A 24,214-nucleotide genomic window follows, 5' to 3' on the forward strand; every position below is an offset into this window, starting at 1 on the left:
CACACATTTCTCTGATTGGAAACTAAGATGTGGAGGTAATGCAGCTAATCTTGGAGCTGCAGGAAGTAATTAACAGAGTCAGAGTCAAAATCAAGTTCTGTTCCTCCCTTCTGATCATGAGGTGGACCTGATTGGTCATTTGAAGTTTGTATTCTTGTCAAAAGAAAAAAGTTTTAACATTTCTGACCTTTTTTTTGATGCCAGAGTAACCAGTGATACAGGAGTTAGTGCAACAATTTTCATGGTGTGATGAGAAAAAAGGCAAGTGACAAACTGAATCACCCATAAGCAATTTTCTCCTTTCTAGCCAGGGAGTAGATTGACTCAGAAGTGAATGTTCATTCTGACAACATCTATGTGCATAATATTCCCAATGGCCTTGGAGTCCAGCATTCTGTATGAAAAGCATTTAAACAACAACCTAGATTTTTGGAAGAAAAGACTGACATCTTATCTGAAAGTTGTTCTTTCTTTAATTGTATTCATTAATGCCAAAAGAAAGTGGCTTCACTGCTTTCTTCAGTGATAGTGTGGGTTGTTAGTCTTAAACTTTCTTTAAAGTTCATTTGCTGCATATTCAGTTTCATTTTTGTTTTTGTAGGACCTTAGAAATCAGCTAGAGAAATTACATGGTGAAATGACTGAGAAAGAAAAAGCAGTTGAACACCATTACAATATTCTTTTGAGTGAAAGCAATCAGAAGCTGCAGAGCCAAGAACTTGTTATAAGGCAGCTGACAGACAGTGTCAATCACAAGGATCTGCTGCTTGAGGTGGGTAGACTTACTTTGAAATGAAAAATGGAAAGTTATCATTTGATTTTGTATGGGGAATTATAACCAAATCACGCTTGTATTTGGAGTTATTGTTGATTTTGATGATAATCCTTCACGTCTCATAATACTGTATTTGCAGAACAGACCTGTAATTACAGAGTGTGTGGCATTCAACAGGATTTCTTGTTAAGGTTTTGTGAAGCATGTGGACAGAGGGGGAAGAAAGCTTTACTAATACTTCTGTAGGATTGTCACTGTTGTAAAAGCTCCGCAGTGCTCATGATTTTCAGTTTACTGTGCAGAAAGTGGAAGTTGAGGAATAGGTATAGATACTGAAATATTTTATCTTTTCTGGGAGCCCCAAATGACCTGTGTGAGAAGGTTCCTGCCTGAATGGTAACAGACCCCTGCTCAGTTTTAACACAGGGTGAAAAAGGTAGCAAGTATTCAGCCAGCAATGCAGAGAGTCAGAGTTGAGGTTGTTCTGTACCTGGAGACAAAGGTGCATGTCTTGGCATCATTTTTTAATACTGAAAAGATTGCATAGGTGGGGAAAGCTTCTGTGTATCTTTTGGTTTCGCTTCTGGTATCTTAAATTGAGCTCTTTTTGCAAGGTGTGTAAATAACATGTTCCAGGTCATCCTTGGATATTCTCCTGAATTTTGTTAGGTTTTGTATTTTGCAGTTTAAAATTAGAGTAGATTTTGTAAAACTGTTTTCTTTTGTTAGAAACTTGATGGAACAGTTAAAGAAAAGGATGCAGAACTGCAGGAGCTCCAGAATAAGTGCAAGAACCTTCTAAGAGTTAATGAAGAACTTGAACTGAAAAATGAGGGCTTAGTAAAGGAGAAATGTGCTGCACAGTCTCAACAGTCAATTATCAAGATAGTCAGAGAGCTGGAGGTGAGTTTTGCATAACTGATCATTTGCAGATAAGTACCTTAACTTCAAATTTGAAGAGAATTTTGACTTGGACTTTATAGCTGTGGACTCATATATGTTGTAATTGACCATGTGTTGTGCACTGATGAATTTATATGGCATCACTAAACTCCCTACTTTCAGAAGGCATGTAAGATGTTTTGCCTGCCATAAAGAGGTAGAGGTTTTTTTTTGGTGGTTAGGGCAGACATAGTTCACTGAGTGGGAGAATATCTGCATCTCTGCAGAGAGGTGCAGAGAAGAGTTTGTGTACTTTGGATAGATAAAGGGAAAGATTGCACAGAGCTGGTGACCATAGGAGATAAATGGAATGTGAGGATAAATACAGGTAGGAGTGAAAATATGTCCAGGACAAGAAGAAAGCTGCTTTAAAGCAAAGAACTTGTACAGAAATATATCTATTAAAAAAGGGTGAGCAACATATGCCCATTATTTTATTTGACGCCATGAATCAAAAAGACTTGTACCTGAAGTCAGAGGTCAAAATTCAAAATTTTAGTTTTAGAAGTAGTTCCTTCTCTCTTTACCCTCCATTCTGTTGTAGCAAAAAGAAGTCAGGTACTGTTAAATTTTTGGATCACTGCCTGACTCCACAGTGCATCATGGTATACAGATTATTGAACAAATAAACTGCTTTTGAAGGTACATTTCTTGTCTCTTTTTTTGTGTTGTTTGCAGCCTGGTGTATCAAGATTTCTAAAAGCATCAGGCAAAGTAAAAATAATTAGACTGGTACACAGTAATGGTGGAGAAAGCTTTTTCATTTCTTTAATAATGTATCAGTCATTAAGGAGACTTTCTCAAGGAAGTTCAAAACAAAAGGAGCCAATGGCAAAGGAAATATAAGTGCAGTGTCTTGGGTCACATTCTGAACAGTCTGGTGGTGAGCTGATGAATGTGATGGGCACTATAATTAACCATGGGAGAGACAAGAACATGTGGAGTCCTAGTTATGTGACAAGCTCAGAGTAAAGGAGCTGAAGCCTTTTTTGCTTGGGTAGTGTGAGTGTTTATCCCAGTATATGTGAATGTGCAGACAGAGAAAATAGTCTGGGAAAGGCTGGGGAGAAATTCCACCTCTGCACAACAAACTGCAGTGCATGCACATAACTTCTGTCACAAAGGCACCTAGGATGGAAAATCATAGGGAATTAATGGAAATCAAACACTGACTTCCCTGCATACCCCTCGCTTGGTTCAGGTGGATAACCAGGGCCAGGAGCAGTGGCAGGCAGTGCATGGTAATCACCCAGACCCACCTTCTAATCACAGCCCATTCTCTGCTGCTGGTGCACTCAGTGACTGAACAATATCTAATCACAGCCCATTGTCCTCTCTGCCCAACCTCTGTGTCACATATCTCCATAAGGACCCACTTTGGCATATTAATCACCAGTTTTTGGACACAGATGATCCAGAGCTCTGCTCTCATTGGCTTCCTGGCACTCTTGGATGGCTTTGTGGTGCTGCACTGACTCTCAACAAATCCACAGCTGGATCCTGCCCACCAGAGGGGACAGAAACTAGGCTCTTCAGCCTCACTGATCTTTGAAGTTGAAGAAATAGATTTGAGAGATACAGAACTTTTCTCCCTTTCATCTTTGTACTTTGTTTTAATGTAATGATAAATTTTAAAGCAACCAACACCCAAAGCTCTGCTGGGTGCCTTGGCCAGGCCAGGAAAGGTTCTAATTTTGGAGTTTGGATTTTTGAGCCACTGTTAATGGCCTAGAGAGAGTGAGCGAGGGCACTGATAATTAGGGGAGTCTTGCAACCTCTGACTCTGGTATCTCTGAAGTCTCCGAGTCAAATGTATTTTACAGATAAGGAATTTAGAAATTAGAAGAAATTACCAAATTCTAGTGATGGATGAATGGTGGATGGATCAGTGAGGAAGGTACAGGTTATATCCTTCTCTCAGTCATTTGTCCTTTAACCTTCAGAGATTTTGAAGTGATCCTGAGGGTTGTTGGAAGCACAAGAACATTCAGTGAGGCAACTGGATATTCTTGTGACTTTGCCAATAAGTTATTTATTGTGGAGGTATAAACCTTTTACTTCCATTGCTTACAATTTAGGGAACCTTTAATGAAAATAAGTTATGTTTTCCACCACTGCTGCTTAGCAATAGTATTTCAGACTTAAATATAGACTTTAACGTATTAGATTGCCTCCTTTCATGGGAATATAAATCTTTCACTGCAATATGGTCCTGGATGTCTTGCAGCTATCTCCTCTAACACATTTTCCCTCACACCATGTGTCAAGAGGTTTAATGTTTCATTAACTCCCACAGCATTACAGTCTATTTAAGTTACAGAGCTGCCTTATGTTTTGTGTACCATTGGGGAGTTGATTGAAATAATTCACTCCTACGCGTTATTTAGAAATGACAGTAATAATGTACAAAAAAAAGGGATGTTCGTGCTGCATCTTCTCATCCTTATTATTCATGAAAGATTCTGAAAAAATCAGGAACACTTCCTCGTGATTTTGCTAACCTTTACTTAGGTAGTTGAATTTAGAATTTAATAATTTGTGTATAGTCTGTGACATTTGGAATTAAGAAATAGCTCATGTCTCCTGTTACGCAGAAAGAGTTGGGAGGATTTCATGAGCTTGCTGGGATTTTGGTACAAATGGAGAACTCAACATGTGAATCCTAAAAAGAACAGGGAGGTGGAACAGGGTTTGTGTGTGGCACTGCTTTGTTCATGCAGCAGCCATAGACCCTGAGCCATGGGTGACATTCCTTCCCTCATTTATCCTCCCTAACTCTGCACAGTGACATTGCTCTGCCAAGGTTTCAGAAAGAGCTTTAATTAGGATAGAGTCCTGTAGTGTCTTCAGTAATAATTGCAAGGTTTGTATCAGACATATGGAGGAGTTCATTAGAACTTCTAACAGACTGTGAAACAACTAAATTAAGTAAAAAGATTTATTTTTTCCTGTTGCTTTCTACGTCATTGGTCAGTGTTCGTGATCAAACTTTTCCAACTTAAATTACAACCCATGTATTTTATGTTTAGTGACTGTTCTTGAAAGGCTGAGCTTCTAGCACATTGATAAGACTCCTTAATTCAGGCTGCAAGATGTACTTTTTAACATTTCTTTTCATGAGATTATTTTATGACTGGCCTCTGGATCACCCATCTCCATCTGTTTGTGTTTCTCTGTGCTCAGTCAGCAGCTTTGCTGGGAGCTCCTCCACTGCTCATCTAGATAATAAATTTGATGTGAAGCTCAGGATTTTGCACTTTGATACAGAATAGTATAGTATAGAATAGTATAAATTGCACTAGAGCCTGGAAATTTCTCTTAGAACACAGATGGCAGCTGAACATGGGGCACATGTCCAGAGGCAAGGTCGCTTCTTCCAAGAGTCTGGAGCATCAGTGGTAGAAGCTGCAGCAGGACCTGCCAGGCAGGTTACCTTAACTACAGTCATTTGATCACAGCTTGATTACACTTGCAAAATATTATTTAACATATTTACTGGCATATTGTGAAGTAAGAGTGTAAATAATTAAAAGTAAACACCGGTTGTCCTTGCTTTTGTGCTGTTTGCTTTGCAGAACACTGAGTTGTTCAAATTAATAGTCTTTGCATCTTTAGTGTGAATTAACGAGATTCTTTTGTAGCTGAATTTTTTTTTGTTGCAATTTCCTCCTTAGGAATTGCAGTTGGAACAATAACAGCTGCTTAAAACTCCTGGGTGTAGGTTTCTTCCTTGTTAATGATCTGTTCACTAATGATTTAGTATCTCTTAAGAATTCCCTTAGCTGAAATTCCCCCTTAGCTGTGGCACCTTTTTTGTTCCTCCTTTCAGTTTTCAGTCAAAAAAGCAAACTGAGAGAACCAAAAATTCTTTAACAGAGGCAGAATTTGTGCCTGATATTAATGTATCTAAATTTGCTATAATATTCCAGTTATTTCTCTTTGGAGATGACTGATACTCTTATAAAGTAAGTGCAAGAAAACACTCCTTTAAATAGCTGCATTTTTTTCCTTCCTGCTGAAAAAGTGACTGGTTGTTTTGGAGTGAAAAAGTCAGGGGAATTTAATGGATCCTTTACTGAGAATGTACCTTAAGAGTTTGTGTTTATTCTTATAGTAATAATACCATCCTTTCTGTGAGCAAGACTGCAGATAAACCCATTTTCTTTTCTTCGCACAAGTGAAGCAGCAGCTTGTAGTGACCCAGATGAGTGTGCAGAAAACTGACTTGCGGAGTGTCTGATCTGATTGTCCTTTATTTGGGGCTCAGTATAATCCTTCTTGTGGTTCTTGTGAGATGGAACAGAATTTGCTGTTCTCCTCACCCCAAAAAAGCCACTTTTATCCAGAACACAGAGAGGACTTGTTCTAAAATGTGTACTTGGCACTTTGGCTTGTCTGCTCTCCCTTCCTTCCCTTCCCCTTCTCTGGAATAGCTGCCTGCCGGGTTGTTCCTGGTTGTTGGAAGTTTTGGAGTGAGGATGCTTGAGGTGGGGCTGGGGGAAGCTTCTGAGGCTGTGAGAAAAATGTTGAAGCACTGTTCAGATGTGTGATTCACTCATGATAGGTACATAGTGAAATAGTCTTTGCCTCCTTCAATACCAGCTGGATTTAAGGACAGTGAATGGTTCTCAGATCTATGTTGGGCATTGGTGGTCCTGTTCAGAAAACTGGGTTTTCAGCTTCTTCCACAAATGCTTCAGGACACAAAGTACACACATGGTCATAGACATGGAACATAAAAATTATGTTGTAAGTGCAGTATGTTCTTTTAATTCAGGAAAATAAAGAAGCTGAGTATGAGAAGCTGATCCTTGCTTTAAGGAAAGAACAGAATGTTTATTCTACACTGGTGAAGACCTTCAGGGAGTCAGATAGGTAAGTGCTTCTGTTTTGGGGGGTAATCTGAACTCAAAGGGTGAAAGTCAAGAGTTTGTGAAAAATATGTGGAGATTAGTTTGTTCTGGCCAGTTGTTTATAAACTCTCTGTAGTAGTCGCTAAAGAGAAATGTTTATGTAAGTGAGTTGCTATTATCTAAATTACTTAAATGTTTCTGAAGATATTTCTTTTTAGATTGGAATCTCAAATGGGCCCTGTTTCCATGTAGGTACCAAAGTAAGCAGCAGGATTTTCCATACTTAGGTCTTGTGTTTTGGCATATAGGACTAAAATCAAATTGCAGCGAACTTTTGGGCACTGGACAATTTGCCATGGTTTACTCCTAAAATATAGATAATACTTATCTTAAAAGTGACACTGTGAGAATTTTGATGAGAATATAAATACGCAAGATTTGGGAGAAGGTTAAACAAAACAGAATAATTGAAGTTTGCACAGTATGTTTTCAGTGTAAAGCATTGAAAAGGGTGGCAGGAGCAAGTGGTTTTTAACCTTCTAAAATCAAAGAACACAACAATTTAGAAAGAAATCTGCAGCCTACTCTGTATCCTGTTATTGCCTGGCAATTGAGGAGGAGACGTTATGATAAAGAAAATACTTAATCTGTAGGCAAATGAAATTTAAATATTTTATAAAAAATTTACTGTTATAATTGCAAATCTCTTAATGAAGTATTTAACATTTGAGAGCCAGCTCCTGAAAGCAATGGCTTATACCTGCCAGCTTTGGGGAATGTTTATTTATCAGACCATTATAGTTTGGAAACCATAAAGAGAAGTAGCACTAGAGTAGATGAGATCTGTGTGTGAGTTAAGCACTTAGCAGCAATGCCAGCTTGTGCTTGGCCACAGCTCAGAACCCGCTTTAGATACTAGAAAAAATACTAATTAAAAATAATGATAGCAGTCAGATTATGGAGATTATTTCTGATTTCTTATGAAGAGTGTGACCTGACACCAACTCCTGCTCTGTGGGCAAGGAGAGGGTCCACATACTGTATAGCAATGGCAGCAAAGCTGTGTGGCTCTGAAACTGGTTTTTCTTAGAATGGCTTTCAAATAAGGAAACTTAGAACTGTGGGTATAATCACTGGGGTTTTTCAATGAACTTCTGTAGGATCAGGATCATTAATCCTGCTTCCCTGATGTGGAATTGTGGAATGCATGGAGCAGTCAGTGCCTGTTGTGCCACAATAGCAGAGGATGCACCATGAGCTAGGACTTGGAACTGCTCTTATTCCTCCATCTCAAGTTTTGGGGGCTGAAACATGCTGTAAACTTCATCAAGACTTGAATCCCAAACTTCTGGGGAATGGATAAACAAACAAGCCCTACAGATACATGGATGAGGAAGCTGGATTTAATTGCCATCAGCAGTGACACGGATTTTGGGCAAACATCTGTTTTCTTGCTGACATCTTCTTTTAGGCATTATTTATTTTAAGCAACCTGGGTGGTTATTTTTCAAAATGAGCTACTGGATGTCAGGACCAAGACATTCCTTCTCTCTCCAAGAGGGGAATCAGTGCTTGTTCTTTTAAAACCTTTAATTCATGAAAAGGAGAAAATGTGCTTACCTGGCTTCTAGTCATGTGTTGGTTTGGTTTTATTCTTAATTATTTTGCTGAGCCTTTAAGAGCACTCTCTCTTCAAAGAAGCTCTTGTATGAGGAAGAATTGGTTAAAGTTTCTTGTGCAGGAACCCCTGACAACAGCACACTTGTCAGGAGACAGACTGAGAAGCTTTTCATATGTGCAGCCTTTTAATTAATGTGCATCTGCAGTACTCTGTTATTCTCATGCAAGTATGATGTGCTCTGTGTTCCTGTACAGTCTCCCATCAGATGGATTGAAATTTTTTTAAAGATTCCTGAATTCTCTGGCGTTTAGTGCAGTGGCTTGGAAATTCTGCAGCAGCTTAATTTATCTTAAAACACTGAATGAAGTAAATGTGAAAATAAGTAATACAAAGAGTTCAGTAACACCCTGTTATTTATTTTTTATTAAATCAAATTTATTTCATTTTATTACAATTTCAGGTTGATTTATTTTCAGCACTTAAATCTTTTTACAGATTGATCAGGACTGACTTGTTGATGCAGTTGAAGGGTGTGGGGAAAATGTAGCAAGGGGCAGCTGACTCTGGGGCCTGAGGAGCCAGCTGATGCTGAAGAGTTTCAGTAGCAAAGTTGCTTAAAAAATTAAATCACCTTGACAAATTATAAATTTTAAGTTTGGACATTTATGCCCCATTGCGGTAATTGAGACAATTTAGAATGCAAGAGATCTTTTTACAGACTGTGGATAAATGAAGAAATAAAACAGTTGTGTCTGGGTCCTATTTTCAATGAAACAGGATTTTTTGATGTTTTTCTGAAGTGCAGCATTAGATTATCTAGTGTAGCTCTGTGGCAAGGGAACAAAGTTTCCATGGTCACCACATAATTGAGTACACAAAGCCATCAGCATTATATGATAATGGTATTTTTCTGGCATACTTTTTAGAAGTTAGTAATTTCGATTTTCCTTTTAAAAAACTGCCCAGAAAGAGGCTGGTAGAAGAGCTCTGTCATGGGGAAACTGACTTAGGCAGCACAGCCCAAAAGAGTAGGAAAAGGCTGTGTATGTAAACATTTAATCTCTTTCTATGTGGGGATTTGTTTGTGCTTATGCATCAAAATGATGGAAGTGTGGGCTGAAATCCAGCCATGGGAAATGGGCTCTTGGTGCAAGCCTGGATGGAGAAAACACCAGTGCACACCAAAATGTTTTGAATTGAATCTCAAATATTTATTTTTCCCCTTTTTATTCCAGTATAAATAGCTTGCAAGTAGAACTGAACAACATTTTCATGTTGAGAAAACAACTGGAAGAAGATGTTTTAGGTAACAGGAATCTCCAGAAGATCTTACAAGATCAGATTAAGGACATGAAAAACCACCAAGGTTTGTATCCATGCCCAGTCCAACCCTCCTCATCCACAAAGGAAGAAAAGTGGTTTTATTACAGTCAGTTTGCTGGCATGGAGAAAAAATATTTGAGAGTAAAAAAAAGGTGTGAAAAGATTTCTTTTTGACTTTTTATACTGAAGATGATTTGGGGGATTTGTAACAGAATGTCTTGGAGCAATCAGAGGGACAGCTTCTCTTTCCATGCAGCAAATGTTAGAAATTCTGTGGCAATTCTACTGCAGGGATCATTTTATGCTGCCTGCAGCTTTGTACTCACAGAATTTACTGTTTTCCACAAAAGTCAGAGATTCCTGACTTGGAATCGGTCGGTGGCCATGGGATTATTTTCTGACCATGGGATGTAATTACTTCCCAAAGAGCCTGTGGCTCAGGCACTGGTAACCTCCTCCTGACAGAAGTATTTCCAGAGAAAGAAAAAATACCCAGAAGTTTTGTTACTTAGTAATTCAGAAAAAGTAGAGCTTTTAAATATAGCTTAGCTTCTGGCTTTCTTGCTGTATGTCTTGGGAGGTGTTTTTAGTATATTCTTAGATATAGAAAAGAATAATGTAAGTGGGTATCATTAAATAGTTTACTGCATATGTACAAGATGTTTCTGTTTTATTCCATAGGGGATATATAAATAACAGTAAAGCCTGTTCACTTCCCCTTTCAACTTAGATTTTCAATTTTAGCATCACTTGACAGCTCTGATAAGTAAACTTCAGCTGTTTCAGAGTTTCCAACCTCAAAAGCCCAGAGATAATCAACAGCCAAGGTGGGCCAAAGGGTCTTGTGGATACTCCAGGGTTCTCAGGAGCTGTTGTGTTGAGGGTGAGGCTGGTAGGAATAAAGACTGAAAAATTAGTAATCATTTGTGACTTTTGGGTCCTTGCAGCAGCCACAGGATCAGTGTCAGAACTGGGAGTAGGATTGGGATGTCTCTTATTTGTCCTAATTTAGTTATGCTTTCTCCCTATCTAATAAGATTTATTAATAGAATTGACTGTCATTTATATTGTAAATAAACAGGTGTTTATTAAAACATAAACAATTTCTGCAGTTATAGAGGCAGTGAATAAGTAACTATTTTCAATCCAATTACTGCATTCTTTTGACCCCAAAGCAAAATAAATTAATTAACTTTGTCTAACCTGGCTTTTAGCCTTGAGACCTTGAGTTCATGTTCATAAAACTATAGTTAAAATAGAATAACTATTCATGCCTAACTTATCCTTCCTAAAAATTATTTCTAATTGTCATGCTAAATATGCAAATTATAATTCAGAATTACATTCACAACTCGTGCTGATAACCACAGAAAATACAGCCACAGAAAATGCAGCATGTCTGTGTGTCAGAAGCACAAAGACATATGAGGACAAAATTTTTTCAATTAAACAGGAAGCTTGTTTTGGGAATTAAACATTCTAACTGGCCTCCCACAGACTTACTGGAAGGTTCTTATTCAAGAAGTCCTGTGCATTTTGTGCTGTGTTTTCCTGCAAATGGAGTTTCTGAAGTAATGTCTGTCCTTGGCTGTTTTGGCAGATGAAACACTATCTTTCTGTGGAGATCAAACATCTTATATGAGTATCTGTTTAGGAGAGCAAGACCATTTAAACCTTCAGATAGACCATCTGTCTCTGGAAGAACTTAAAGGAAAGGTATTGTTCTCTTTTATTATTTACTGTTTCGAATGGCTTAATTCTGCTTTGTTTATAGTTTCTGTATCTCTCACAGAAACATTTATTTACATACAGTTGGGTAGTTCTGAAAGGATTTGAAGCTCCCATCTCTATGATTTGTAACCCACCTTTTATGAACTATTTAGACTTTGTCACACCACATGGGCTTCAGAATCAGCTGAAAGCTGAGTGATTCACAGCCAGGGTTTTGTGGTATTGGACACGTGGACTCAAGATTTTGACTCAGTACCGTGTTTCAGATATCACCTACATCAACTCTGAAGAAAGGTTTTGCACTGAGCATCCCACAGTGTGTATTTCATGCAGCTTTATTAATCATGGAAGTGGTGGTGTCTATAGTCTATATTCTGTTTAGCACACTCCATCCCAGGATTTGCAAATCTTTTGGTAAGTAGGGCATGTTACAAAATAACCCTAAGGTGAGTTCTCTGTTCTGCATAAGGAGAACTGAAATTCACAGAGATGAAATGTGCAGACCAAACAATAAATCAGTATTGGGGTTCAGAAGCTTGTTCTCTTTCTTCTGATCCTGTGCAGTGACTTCCAATCCAGGCACCAGTTTATGACAAGGAATAATTTTGAATATGGTTGGTTGGGAGTGAGCATAAGTGAAGTTTTTCTGTTTCTCAGGGACAGCTGAATTGTAGGCAGGTGCTCACACTCTGGAGGTGGGTAATCTGAAGGAAGGAAGTTTGTCTTACTCTGAACAGGTGTCCCTAAAAAAAAAAACCCAGATTGTGTCCCAGTGCCATTCTGGGGTTTCACCACTTTTATCTCTGAGCATGTTCCCTTCAGAAGGCTCAGGGATACTCATTAGCAAAAGATATTTATAAATAATTTCTTACTGGAAAAAAGGGTTTGTGTGACTGAAAGCTGACCTGGTTTTCCAAGTATATTAATTGGTCTGATAAAAAGATTTAACTTTTTTCTCCAAACGTTGCCTTCTTGATACAGTTCATGGCTTTGTGGCTGTGAGAGTTTTGAACCCGACTGTCCAGTCAGATTCTATGTCTGTGAAATTGCTCAGAATGAGAGTGGCTTTTAAAGGGGGTTGGTGACACAAGAGCAGCTTGTTCCTGAATGTTTCCAGTAATGCTGGTTTTTTCTTGCATTAAATGTTTCTTCTCAAATCAGCTGTTCGTATGAGGTGCCCTCAGGTTTGTTCTTGCTACTGAGTTGTGAAACTTGTTACCTAAACTTAGTAACAGACCATGAACTACAGTGTTACAAATTAAGGTACCTTGACCACTAATTCACAAACACAGAAGCATGTTTCCATACCTAGGGAGATTAACTCAGGGGCAGAGACACAAACCCAAGCTTCTAACTGCAGTTTGCATTTAGCTGGAGATTTATCTGTCATCATTGGTTTTCCTACTAGTTTGGATGTTACCAGTTCTGCTTGTTCTTCCTTTGGTTATTTAGGTTACTGACCTGCTCCTGATGGTCAAAGAGCTGCAGTCAATTAATCAAGAACTTAAGGCCAGACAGTCTGGATGTTGTACAAAGGATTCTCAAGGGAAGGAAGCACTGAAAATATTAAGCCACAGAGAGGTAGGTTTTCTGTTTTAAAGTAGTGAGTCTGACTCTCACATCTAATCTGCCTTGTGGAGTTGTTTCCATCAGTGCAGAAGGAGTGTAAAGCCCTTGGGGCTGAGGTTGCTAATTCCTTATAGTAACTTTTTAAATTAATGATGTAAACAACTTTAACATGTTACCATGACGGAGAAGCAGCTCAATGCAAGTGTTCAGTGATGTGTCAAGTTGATTTTAAGGAAGCAACATACTCATTTAAATATTAATTGGGTCTGTGATCTATTTTTTTTGTCAACTGAAAGGGAAGGAAGTAGTTAATTTTACAAAGAAAGCAATATCTTAGAAAACATTTTAGTTATTCCTGAAAGTCTGTTTGCTATTGCATAGTCATTGTCAGGCTGTGTCTTAATTTTCTAAGAGTTTTGTTCAGATCTCTGATGCATCTTCAAAATAGGAGGGTTCAGTGTAGCCAACAAACAAGGACTAGAACTTCAGGTCACCTGAACACGTGGCTATTTCTTCACATAGAATAGAGAAGTACATGAAGAAGGGGCCAGCACTGTGGTGGTTTGCTGAGAGGTTGTCTTGGTTTGAAAGACAGGTGTCTGCTAAGGAAGGCAGGAGCCTCCCTCCCTTGGAATGGCAGATGCAAACCCCCTTCTCTCCGAATTATTATGATTTTAAAATCAAGGGGCTTTCAGGCAAAGCTTTGGGAAATAGGAATAACAGTACTTTACTTATAATATATATATATATATATAAACAAGGTAGGGAAAAAAAGGAACAAAACTGATTTAAACTGACAGAGTAAGATACGACCTGACCCTGTTAGTCAGGGTAGCAGCAGTCTGATAAGGTGGGGGCTGCAGTGCTCCTGAAGTGAATGGATGTGGTTCTGTTGAAGAGGTGATCCTGTGTAGAAAGATCTGGTCTTCCTCAGAAGGTCCAGGGGTAGGTATGTAGCTCTTGTCCTCTGGAAAATCCAGTGGGAAAAGGCTGCCTGTGGTCTTAAAAAATCGCAGTTTATATCCAGGATGGGATGCTTGGTTTCTCCCTCTGGGTGGAGCATCTCACAGTGGAATGGTGAGTCCTGAGGTAAGGCACTGATGGGCCATTAACAGGACATGGTCTTGAGGGAGGAGGCACAGGGAGCACTGCCCCACCTGGTTCTAACAGCTCATGAAGATGGTGATAGAATACATGTTTGTGGGCACATCTTACATTGTAACCCAGGACAGAGGTGCAAGGAAGTAATCCTTGCTGGGTGTTTTATTAATTTCCCCAAAGCTGGGACTGTTTTTAGCTGTGGGGAAGGAGAGGCCTTGGCAAAATACTTGCATGGAGCAGCATTTTGGGTGCTGGGTCCCCACGTGTGTGTGTGAGTGGTGAAGGTTGTTCAGGAGGTTCTGGGTGACCCTTACAGCTTGGAAAGTATTGCTTGAATGTGGCTGGTAGTGCTTTTCTTTATGTTCCTTTGTGGCTTTTGCTTGTTCCGTTGTTGTTGTGCAGCATGTATTGAATAGGAAGGAAAAAATATAAAAGGAATGATGACGGTGCTGGTATTCTGTGTCTTGAATTTCTGAATTAAACTCAAAAGAACAAGATCAGAAATAGTTTGAATCAGTTATGTGCAGGACTGGCTGATTCAAGAACTGGGACTGTGGAATTAATGATTTTTCTGCAGGACTCAGGAAAAAAGCTGTCTTTTCCTGGATGTGCTGCGGGTGTACTGGGACAGTCACAAAATATTCTTGTTTCTTCAGTTTTAAGACATAGTCATACTGTCTTTAATTGAAGTATGTTGGGGTCCCTTCTGTAACAGAAGTATATTTTAAGTTAGAAACAGATCTTTAGGTGTGCCATGGTTTTATTGAAATGGTGAATTAATGTGTCACTGAGAGTTTTGGGAGAAGAACAAGTGGGCAATCCCCGTCCAGGTGCTTGCATTCTCCAGTTAACATTTTTAGCAATTTGTCTCGTCATCCTGCAGAGGGCTCTGCATCCCCGTGGATGCTACAGTGAATTCCAAAGGAATTCCTGTCCTGTGCTATGGTTATCGTAGCAGGGTGCTGCATGCTCCTGCTTGTCTCGACATGACAAGTACATACAGGGCTGCTCATTGAAGAAGCTACAAAATTAGATGTAAAATGACAAAGAGTGAAACTTGTAAAATATAAATAAACCTCAGTGTTCTGGGAAAGGACATAGGAAAGTTAAATATGGAGTTTATCCAGTGCCAGAATGTCTGTAGTACTATGGAGCTCAAAAATGAAAGGATCTTTAGTTAAAAGTTTTTAGTTCATAAAGGTATCTTTTTATCAGTCTTGGCAATAAATGACAACATGGATATTGGGTTATGGGTGTGACAACAGTGTGTGTTTGGCACATTAACAACCACTGTCAAAAACCCCCTACATTCTATTTTTCATGGTTTTTGAGCTAGAATTTGTTGGCAGGTAGTGCTGGGATGACACTGACATATGTGTTATAAAAGGAATTTGGAGAGACATGGGAAGAGGGATCTTCCTTAGGTTCTTAAAATGCTCCCATCCTGCTTTTCCTTCCCAAAGCCAGAGCACAAACCAGGTGAATGTGCTCCTTGGTGCCTCTGCAGGGTCTGACAGCCCTTCCTTCCTCTGCTCCTTGACTTGCTGTTCGTGCTGCGAGGGAGGAGGAGGAAAGGAAAAGGTTATTCTTGTGCTGTCCTCTGAACATCTGCCTTCTCAGAGAGGAGCAGCCTCAGTGCTTTCAGCCTTCAAGGCTCTGGAGATCTTTGCAAACCAAGCACATCAGTGCTTCATTTAGGAAAAACTGGTTTTCAGTTTCCAAGGAAATACTTTAAAAGAGGCAGCTTATTCTTATCTTTCTGGCCTTAAGACACTTATTTTCTTTTAACATTTTGTTGCACATTTGGTTATATTCCTTGGAGTACAGGACATTTTGGCCTCTCAGACACAGGACCATAGGATCAGGCTCAGCCTGCAGTGATTTATTGTCACAGTGTATGTTGGTCTTACGTAGTAATTTCATTAATGACTCCTCACTTACTAAACCAGATACTGGCCTGGGAAAAGCAGATACTAAAAAATGTTGACCCATAAAAGGTAGTTGCATTGGATGGATAAGTTACATGTGCAAATAAGTTTATTTTTGATACACAAATGCAGGGTTTATCCTGAACCTACACATGCAAGATTCAATCTAAATAGGATTTTTAAAATAATAGTTAACATTATTGGACTTTTGCCATCCCATGATTACAACAAAAAGACTTTTTGTTATGCATGCTCTTGTTATATACCACAATCCCCTCTGTGTCTTTCTCCAGTTTTCAAATTGTCTTTACTCTGTGTTGTCCTAGAAAACCAAGTCTGAGTGAAAATACCAACATAACCCAAACATGACTGGGAAGTCAGTTTTCCTTATAGAATTCTAATTATAAAACACAAATGTATTAATACTCTGCACCACCCAGTGTCTGCCTTTTCAAATTCTTACCTAAAACCATTAGAGTTGCTTATACTGCAAGGGATTGGGAGATAAAAGGGTTTTTCTCATTAATTTCATATATATATATATATATATATATATATGCATACATTCAATGCATACTCAATTAAAAAATAAACCCCCACACATACATTCAATTCCCAGTGTTCTGAGGAAGTAAAAGTAACTCTGTCCCTTGCAGGTTGGAATCCTCTGTGTCAGGGTATCCTGCCTATGGATTAGGCATATTTAGGCTTTCCAGAGGAGGCCACAGAGATGCTCTGAGGGCTGGAGCCCCTCTGCTCTGGAGCCAGGCTGGGAGAGCTGGGGGTGCTCCCCTGGAGAAGAGAACACTCCAGGGAGTCCTCAGAGCCCCTTCAATGCCTAAAGGGGCTCCAGGAGAGCTGGAGGAGGACTTTGGACAAGGGCCTGGAGTAACAGGACAAGGGGGAACGGCCTTAAGATGAAGGAGTGCAGGTTTAGATGGGATATTAGGAAGAAATTCTTCCCTGTGAGGGTGGTGAGGCCCTGGCACAGGTTGCTCAGAGAAGCTGTGGCTGCTCCATCCCTGGAAATGCTCAATAGCATCCAAAGGGATTCTGCTGCTGCTCTCAGTGATGCTGATGTCAGCGACTTGGGTGCTGCTCCTAAAAAAGCTGAGTCTTCCTCCTCCTTTTTGCTCAGGCAATATCAGTGATGAGAGATGGGTTGGGATCTGTGGAAAACAGGGAGTAAAAGATGATTTGGCACTGTTTGCTACAAATGGGCAAATTCAGGCATAGACACAGCAGATTGTAACCTTCAGTGGCACAGTAAATCTTTCTAGTGTACAGCAAGCCACAAGTGCTTAGTTTTAAAAGCATCTATTTCTTGAATGCTGAAGAAGAGCCTAAACTGTGTAGCAAATGAAAATAAATTCTGGAAATTGGAAAATAAAATAGGCAGAATGGGAACACGACTGAAGATACAGAGCTCCTTTGCCACAAGAGGTTAAATGGTTTTTATATGTTCTATAAATTCTCAGGAGAAAGGGTTAAATAAAAATTAAAGAATGTATAAGATAAAGTTTCACTTTATTTGAGATGAGTCATTCCTGGGGTTTATATTAATTTTCTTTGATCTTGTTGAAGGACTCTAATTCAGTGTTTGTTACTTTGTATTACAGGCTTCTTTTGTTTTTCTTTTAAGACATATCACTGACTTACTTATGCATGTTTCATATCACAGTATTTTTTTTGTGATACATTTTCACATCATTCCATACTTTATGTAGTGTCTTGAAACAACAGAGGAGCCTGTGATGCAGCCTGAAGATGGTGACAGTGACAGGAAGATGCAGAACAGTCAGTTTTGTGAGAGGGTCAATCAGGTACGATCTGCTCGGAGTACATTATGTTACAGTGCTCCCTTCTCTGCATGCCTTTAAAATGTCTTTATTTTCTTAGAGCATAAAGTCTTTTCCAAACAAAATACACCTTTCTTGGTATCTGATTTTGCTTTCAACTAACTGTTATCCTAAAGAGCTTCTGGAAGCTTTTTCCTGTATTTTTCTGTTGGTTTTGCATTCAAGATTGCTTCCATTGTGGACCTTGTTTCCTGTTGTTTGATTACTCAGTCACCTGGATGGGGATGATAGAGAGTCCCTTGAAATTGTGTTTCTTTACATTCACACAGGTTGATTTCCTGCCTCCATTGCAGTCAGGCCTGGAGTACAAATTGTATGAGATTCACTTGCTGTGACTGAGGAAAAAAATCCTGCAGATCCTTCTTTAGGGTTGAAATGCTTGATATCTGGGTAAATTGTAAACTGCATTTTCATACAAACATGAATCTGCTGTCCTCTCAATCTAATCAATGTAAGATAAAACATCGTGGAATCATAAAATAATTCAGGTTGCAAATCTGTTTGTAATGTTGCAGAATGATGTTATTCTGCTCTATGAAATCTGTCATTTCTGTGTTTCTGTGTTTACCAGGTGTGCCTTCAAGTCTCTTTGGACTTTCCCTGTGAGGTGGATAAACAGGTAAGTGATGTATTGTAAAGATTCTTTTGGCTCTTGTGGCTGATGGGAACTGTACACAAATGGGCCCAGACTGAATTCTCATGTGATTGATACAGATTTTGATTGTTTTATTGGGGTTTGAATGACTGTAGAGATCCCAGGTGGAAATTCCCTAGGACACATCCATGATGTTTTATACAGAAAGTTGCAGCTTGTAAATGCTTCCAAGTTTGACCTGTCCCAGCCATCAGGGCTTGAATCTGAAGATCCCAGGACAGAATCTGTACTGTAAATACAGATGATTCAAAGCTGAGCTAACAAAATTGTTAGCTGCAGTCTGCAGGCAACATTCCAGAAGTTTCATACCTCTTGTTAGCTAAAGACCTTCAGGGATATCTTCTCACTCCTTACTAAACAACTGATCACTACGAATTAATCATATGAAGTAGATGTTAATTAGTTTTTCTATTAATAAATAGTCAGCAAAATGTCTGTGGATGCTTCTTAATGCAGATAAAGAGCATCAGGAATTACAGAACCTGATTACAGAAAGATTACAGCCCTGCTGAATTCAACAGAACATTACATACCTGTGTAATAAGACAATGTTTGCAATTTTTTAACAGATAACTCCATCAGGCTATTCAGAGAGTTTCTGCAAAGACAGACATTATAGGAGTCCAATTAAGCCTCAGTTTGAGCATGATACAACTGGCAAACACTTGGGCACAACAGGAATGAGTGAACATGAAACAGAAGAGAACTTGCTCACATCTCTTCTAAGAGAAAATAGAACATCTGTGCTGGAATCTACGTAAGTATGAGGGATATGCACTGCTTTTGACAGTATTTCTATTTGAGAAGAGAATAAAGTAATTTTGCTAAAGTGAATTTAGATAATGGCACTGTCTAATTTACCTGAGAGATTGGCAAGGCACCTTCAGAGCCATTTTAGTCTATCATGCAATTAAGTAATTAGGAAACATACTATCAGTAGAAACTCTTAAGAAAAACCCATTGCAAGAAAGAAACTCTCTAAAGTTACTGATCCATGGAGCTTTACTGCAGGGACTGATTGTGTCCAGGATGGGATCTAACAGAGTTAAAGGGCTTAGTTGATAGAAGTTGGTATTTTTCTTTAAAAAACCAGAATATCTGAGAGTACAGGCCAGTGAAAGATGGTGTGGTGGAAGGGACAACATTTTACTGCTGTAAAAACAGTATGTAAAAGGATCTACGGATGGAGGAATTGGAGTTACAGTGACTTTTTAGAGGGATAATTTTGAATGGATGGTACTGTACACTGAATGCCCTTCACCATTCCACCTGGACTGCCTGGGCAGGGGTTTGCTGCCTCTCAGTTTAGGGAGTTGGGGCCAATGTGCACTTGACTAATGGGTTGATGTAGTGCAACCACATGTAGGACTGGCTGAACTATGTTCTAAGTTCTTGGGTCACTTTTCATGCAGGAGAAAACACTTGGGGACCTAAATCTGTACAAGCCCTACTGGCACCAGTGGATTTCAAGTGTGGGTGGTGGGTGGGTGCATGGGGGTGTGTGTGTTACACTGTGATTTGATCAATTCCCAGCTGAAATGCTCATTTCCTTAGGAACTGGACTATGCCAAGCAAGAAAAACCTGTACGGGAAAACCACACACCCTGACTGATTTCCCCCAGTTTCATGCTTACACGACTTAATCTCCTGGTTGAGAACTGAGTTAGAGCTTTGGTGTAGATAATTCTCATGTTCCTTTCCTTGTTCTATAGTTTCTTTTCCTTCTCTAGTTCCTTTTGTGGTCACTGTACTGATTATGTACAGAATTATGTGACTTTTCCAGTGCCTGTCAGCACTGGGAACAGAATATCCCGTGGAGTTACACAAGTCAAACCCTGGTTTCTGTGTTCACCATGCTGCACTTGGCTTCATTCAGGCAATTCTGTATTTTCACATTACTATTTAAAACTCTCCCAACAGGCATAAATGGTCTGAGTTGTCAGAGGAGTAGTTAGTGGTGAATGAGGAGATACAACTCCCTTAGAAATAAAGAGAGAGCATTGTTTATTTGTTATCTTTACTTAAAAGTTGGCTAATGAGTAATTCTAGCACCATCATCTTTACCACTCTAGTGTGTAATTTTTCCTGTGTTCAAGTATAAATGACCAGGCTGATGGGTGATGAGCTTGTGCTTTGCATAACTGAATTCTCACTAATATCATTAGATGCCAGAGGAAGCTATAAAAAGCCTAGTTAGCTTCTACCATTTCAAATGCTAAACTATACAAATGCAGTTGTTTAAAACTCTGGTTTATATGTTTAATGGCACAAACAGCTCTCTATTAGATACATGAAATTGTCTGTAGGATTTCAGAGCTTGCTTGTGCTTTAAATGCCTCTTATTTGGCTTCAGTTTCTCTTAAAGCATTGCTTTCCAAACTGCTGTCCATGAGCTGCTAGTTATCCACGGGGCAGTTTGTGGTCTCTAACGAGCTGGGTTTGCAGGCTTTTTGGCTGTTTTCTCATTTTTCATCTTCCCTGTTCCATTAGAAATACATGGAGTGATAGATGTTCACAAGAACTCAACATCAGGGCCAGGAGTTGCACTTAGATGGTCCTTGTGGCTCCCTTCCAACTTGGGATAATCTATGATAATGTGGTCTAGTCTGGTGTGGTTTTGGTATAAATTAACTTTTAAGATAGAGAGTAAACTTTTTTGAGAATCCATTCATATTTGTTATATTTCTGTGTTAAATAGGAGAAAAGCCATGATGAGGCAATTTATGATATCATTCATGTTGAAAAAAGGTTCCAAAAACTCAGTTAGTGAATAATTCATTAGTGAGTAAAATGGAACCTTCTGGGAATTTCAGATATGTCACAACACAGCAGAAGGGTTTATTGGAAGGTATTTTTGTTTGCTTAAATAAAAATCTAAATTCATGCCTTTTCTCTCCTCTTTCCTGAGTGCAGCAGACAAGAACAAATGAAAATTGTAAATGAACTGTTAGATCATCTGAACACGACAGAGGAAGAATGTTCAAGTGAAGATATAGAGAAAAAGGATGAAAAAGATCTTAGGCAAATGATTATTCAACTAAGAGCTGAACTCAAACATTTCAAGCAGGTCACTAAATTCTTAAAGCATCGAGTAGAATTGAAATCAACTTTTGATGGGGAAGAGAAGCTTTATCCAGATGCAGTGCCACAGATTAAAAAGGAGATTCAGCTGTTGAAAGTGGAATTGAAAGATGCAGCTACACAAACAATGACTTTAGAGAGTAATGTCATGAGAGTCAAACATGAAGGCAAAAAAGGAGCTTCAGAAGAAAAGCCAAAATATTCAAAATTAAATGCAGAAGCAGAACATCAGCAAGAAAATGTGTATAAGAAGAGTGAAGAGCATGAAAGACTTTCTTTTACTAGAACAAATGAAGTAAGTTTACTCTCTTTTTTGAACTCAGGGAATAGATGTATAAAAGGGAAAAATATGTTTAATTTCTAATACTATATCTTGCTCTTGTATGATTTTTGATATTAGGAAAAGAGATGTAAGCCAAATATATTTTAGATAATTGTTCTTAATGTTCAGAGCGTTTCATCTCCAGCGTGCTTTAGAGCGTTAATTTACTGAATTTCAGTCCTCCCTGGGACCACGTACTCATAAATATTGCAGCTTTTGGAAAGAAGGAGAGTCTGTGTTTCTTGTTCATAATGTACAGAACCAGAGCATTCGGAACTGATGAAGTCTAAATGGCAAAAGTGTTCTAGAAAATTCCAGATTTGCATCGTGTCTGGGAGCAGGCTGTGGGAGGGGTCAGTGGGAGACTTCCACGAACTCAAATCTTAATTTTAGGCTTTTATTAACATCCTGTCATTGTGTCTTGCTTTCTGAGAAGTGTGGCCAGGAGTGCCATGTGAAAAGGGGGCAGTTTGTTGTGTTTGTTCGGCACCTGAGTGCACAGAGTCTGTTCTGGGAGTGCAGACAGGGTGTGCTTGTGCCAGATGAGTTTTGAAGCCTTCTGTCTGCAAGCAGTCTGTGATCCCAAACAAAGAGGTGGGAAACCAGTGTCTGCTAAAGAGTTCCTGCGTATTGTTTCAGCAGCGGTGACAGAAGTGAAGTTGAAAACTCTTTGAAGATCTTGGCTCCTGTGGAGCGGACAAAGGGGGGAGTATTGCTTTTGATTTTGTGCACTGCTAATAGGGAGTGTTGTAGCACCTTCTGCAAAGAGTGGTTTCCATAACTTTAGTGATCAGGAGATTTCTGAGAGGTAGCGATTAGGAGCAGTTCATTTTCATTCTGGCTTGTTCCTCTTGGATTCGTTTTTCTGAAGAAAGTGGCTTGTAAATGAAGGGATGTTGATAAAGTTTAGTTCTGGGCACGAAGTGACAGGACAAGGGGGAATGGCCTTAAGATGAAGGAGGGCAAGGTACTGGGATATTAAGAAAGATGGAATATTAAGAAAAAATTCTTCCCTGTGAGGGCAGTGAGACCCTGGCACAGGTTGCCCAGAGAAGCTGTGGCTGCCCCTGGATCCCTGCAAGTGTCCAAGGCCAGGTTGGGCGGGGCTTGGAGCAGCCTGGGATAGCGGAAGGTGTCCCTGCCCATGGCAGGGGGTGGAACGAGATGAGCTTGAAGGTCCCTTCCAACCCAAACCATTCTGTGATTTTCTCATTCTTTGTGCAATTTTCTTTTTATTTCTCAAGTTCCTGTTTTCCCTGAGTTTCAGTTTACTGTTCTGAGTCACCATTTTCCAGATTCCTCTCTGGTTTAATCAGTGGCAACCTCAATGCAGCCCTTGAATCAGTTGCTTTAAAAGCTTTCTTGTTTGGACTAATGCACTGTATCTTTAGCTTTGGAATGGCTTTTATAAATAATTTGATGTAGCCAGCTGAAGTGGCCTTTGGGTAATCTGGGTGACAAATGTGTCTGTGCCACAGCCCTGAGACAGCTGGAAATGGTTCCATGTTTATTAATGCAGTTTAGTTAGCTGGAAGTTCTGGATTTATTTTGCAGCCTGTGAAGGATACTGTACTCATATATGTACAAAAGGAATTGAGGATGGCATTAGGAAAATGGAACTTGCTTTTTATGATTTTAAATTGTGTAAAGACTATAATTGCTGAGAAGTGAATGTGGAAAGGCATTTCAGAATACATTGGGTGGTGAAAGAAATTAGGGGACTTAACAGCACTGGTGGAGCAAATGAACAACAAAATTATAAACTAAATCTATCTGAACATGCCATTATTGGTTTTTATTATCATTACACACAATTCTGTAACTCTCATCAACACATGGCATGCTTTTTATCTTTTTGGGGACAGCACTGTTTTATGCTGTATGGTTTAAACAAGGAACATTTGTTTTGTGCAGAGTCTTCCAAAGGTGAGAGGCTAAAATGTAGTGACTTAAGAAATGTAACTTCCCCCAACTCCAGTGAGGGAATGTCTGTTACAGCAGGAAGTGGGAATCCTCCAGAAGCAATTTATGGAGTGGATCTGTGAAGAAACTGGTTTTGTTCATAAAGAATTTCTCTGTGTCAGAATAAATATCCTCTGTGGCTGATGCAAAGTTATGCTGGTTTTCTCAAAGCTATGGAAGTAGGGCCTGTTGGGTGGAGACTAAAGGAAGAAAGGAAAGTAAACTTAGGAGCTGTTGAAAAATGAGGAGGATCCTTAACTTTAAAAAAAAAAAAAGTGTTTTAAGGGAAACAGTTTCTGGGCTGGCAGACATTTATGATGTAAATGACAGTGGGAAGTAGCAGTTAGAGAGGTCAGTGTGGGTGAGGAACTGTTTTCTTAAGGCATCCACAAACCCAGAGCTAATTAATACTCCTGGTGGTTAAAAGCCTTTGGTAGTCACTGCTGGATTTGCTGTCCTGCTTCAGGAGCTGGAAGGTTGTGGATGCATGAA

The 24,214-nt window shown here is 39.3% G+C and overlaps 1 protein-coding gene across 2 annotated transcripts in view; it reads left to right on the forward strand.

The window, feature by feature from the left end:
• The window catches only part of CDK5RAP2 (CDK5 regulatory subunit associated protein 2), a 72,639-nt gene that overhangs the window by 18,224 nt on the left and 30,201 nt on the right, over positions 1–24,214 (forward strand). For both annotated transcript variants that reach the window (XM_082295095.1, XM_082295096.1), the window contains 10 exons: positions 602–772; positions 1,505–1,678; positions 6,495–6,592; positions 9,427–9,557; positions 11,115–11,230; positions 12,698–12,826; positions 17,571–17,666; positions 18,274–18,321; positions 18,927–19,114; positions 21,271–21,733. In XM_082295095.1, coding sequence (XP_082151221.1) covers positions 602–772; positions 1,505–1,678; positions 6,495–6,592; positions 9,427–9,557; positions 11,115–11,230; positions 12,698–12,826; positions 17,571–17,666; positions 18,274–18,321; positions 18,927–19,114; positions 21,271–21,733 — 1,614 coding nt within the window. The remainder of the gene's footprint in view (positions 1–601; positions 773–1,504; positions 1,679–6,494; positions 6,593–9,426; positions 9,558–11,114; positions 11,231–12,697; positions 12,827–17,570; positions 17,667–18,273; positions 18,322–18,926; positions 19,115–21,270; positions 21,734–24,214) is intronic.

This window comes from Coloeus monedula (assembly GCF_965178545.1).
Source record: "Coloeus monedula genome assembly, chromosome: 21".
Lineage (NCBI taxonomy): Eukaryota > Metazoa > Chordata > Aves > Passeriformes > Corvidae > Coloeus > Coloeus monedula.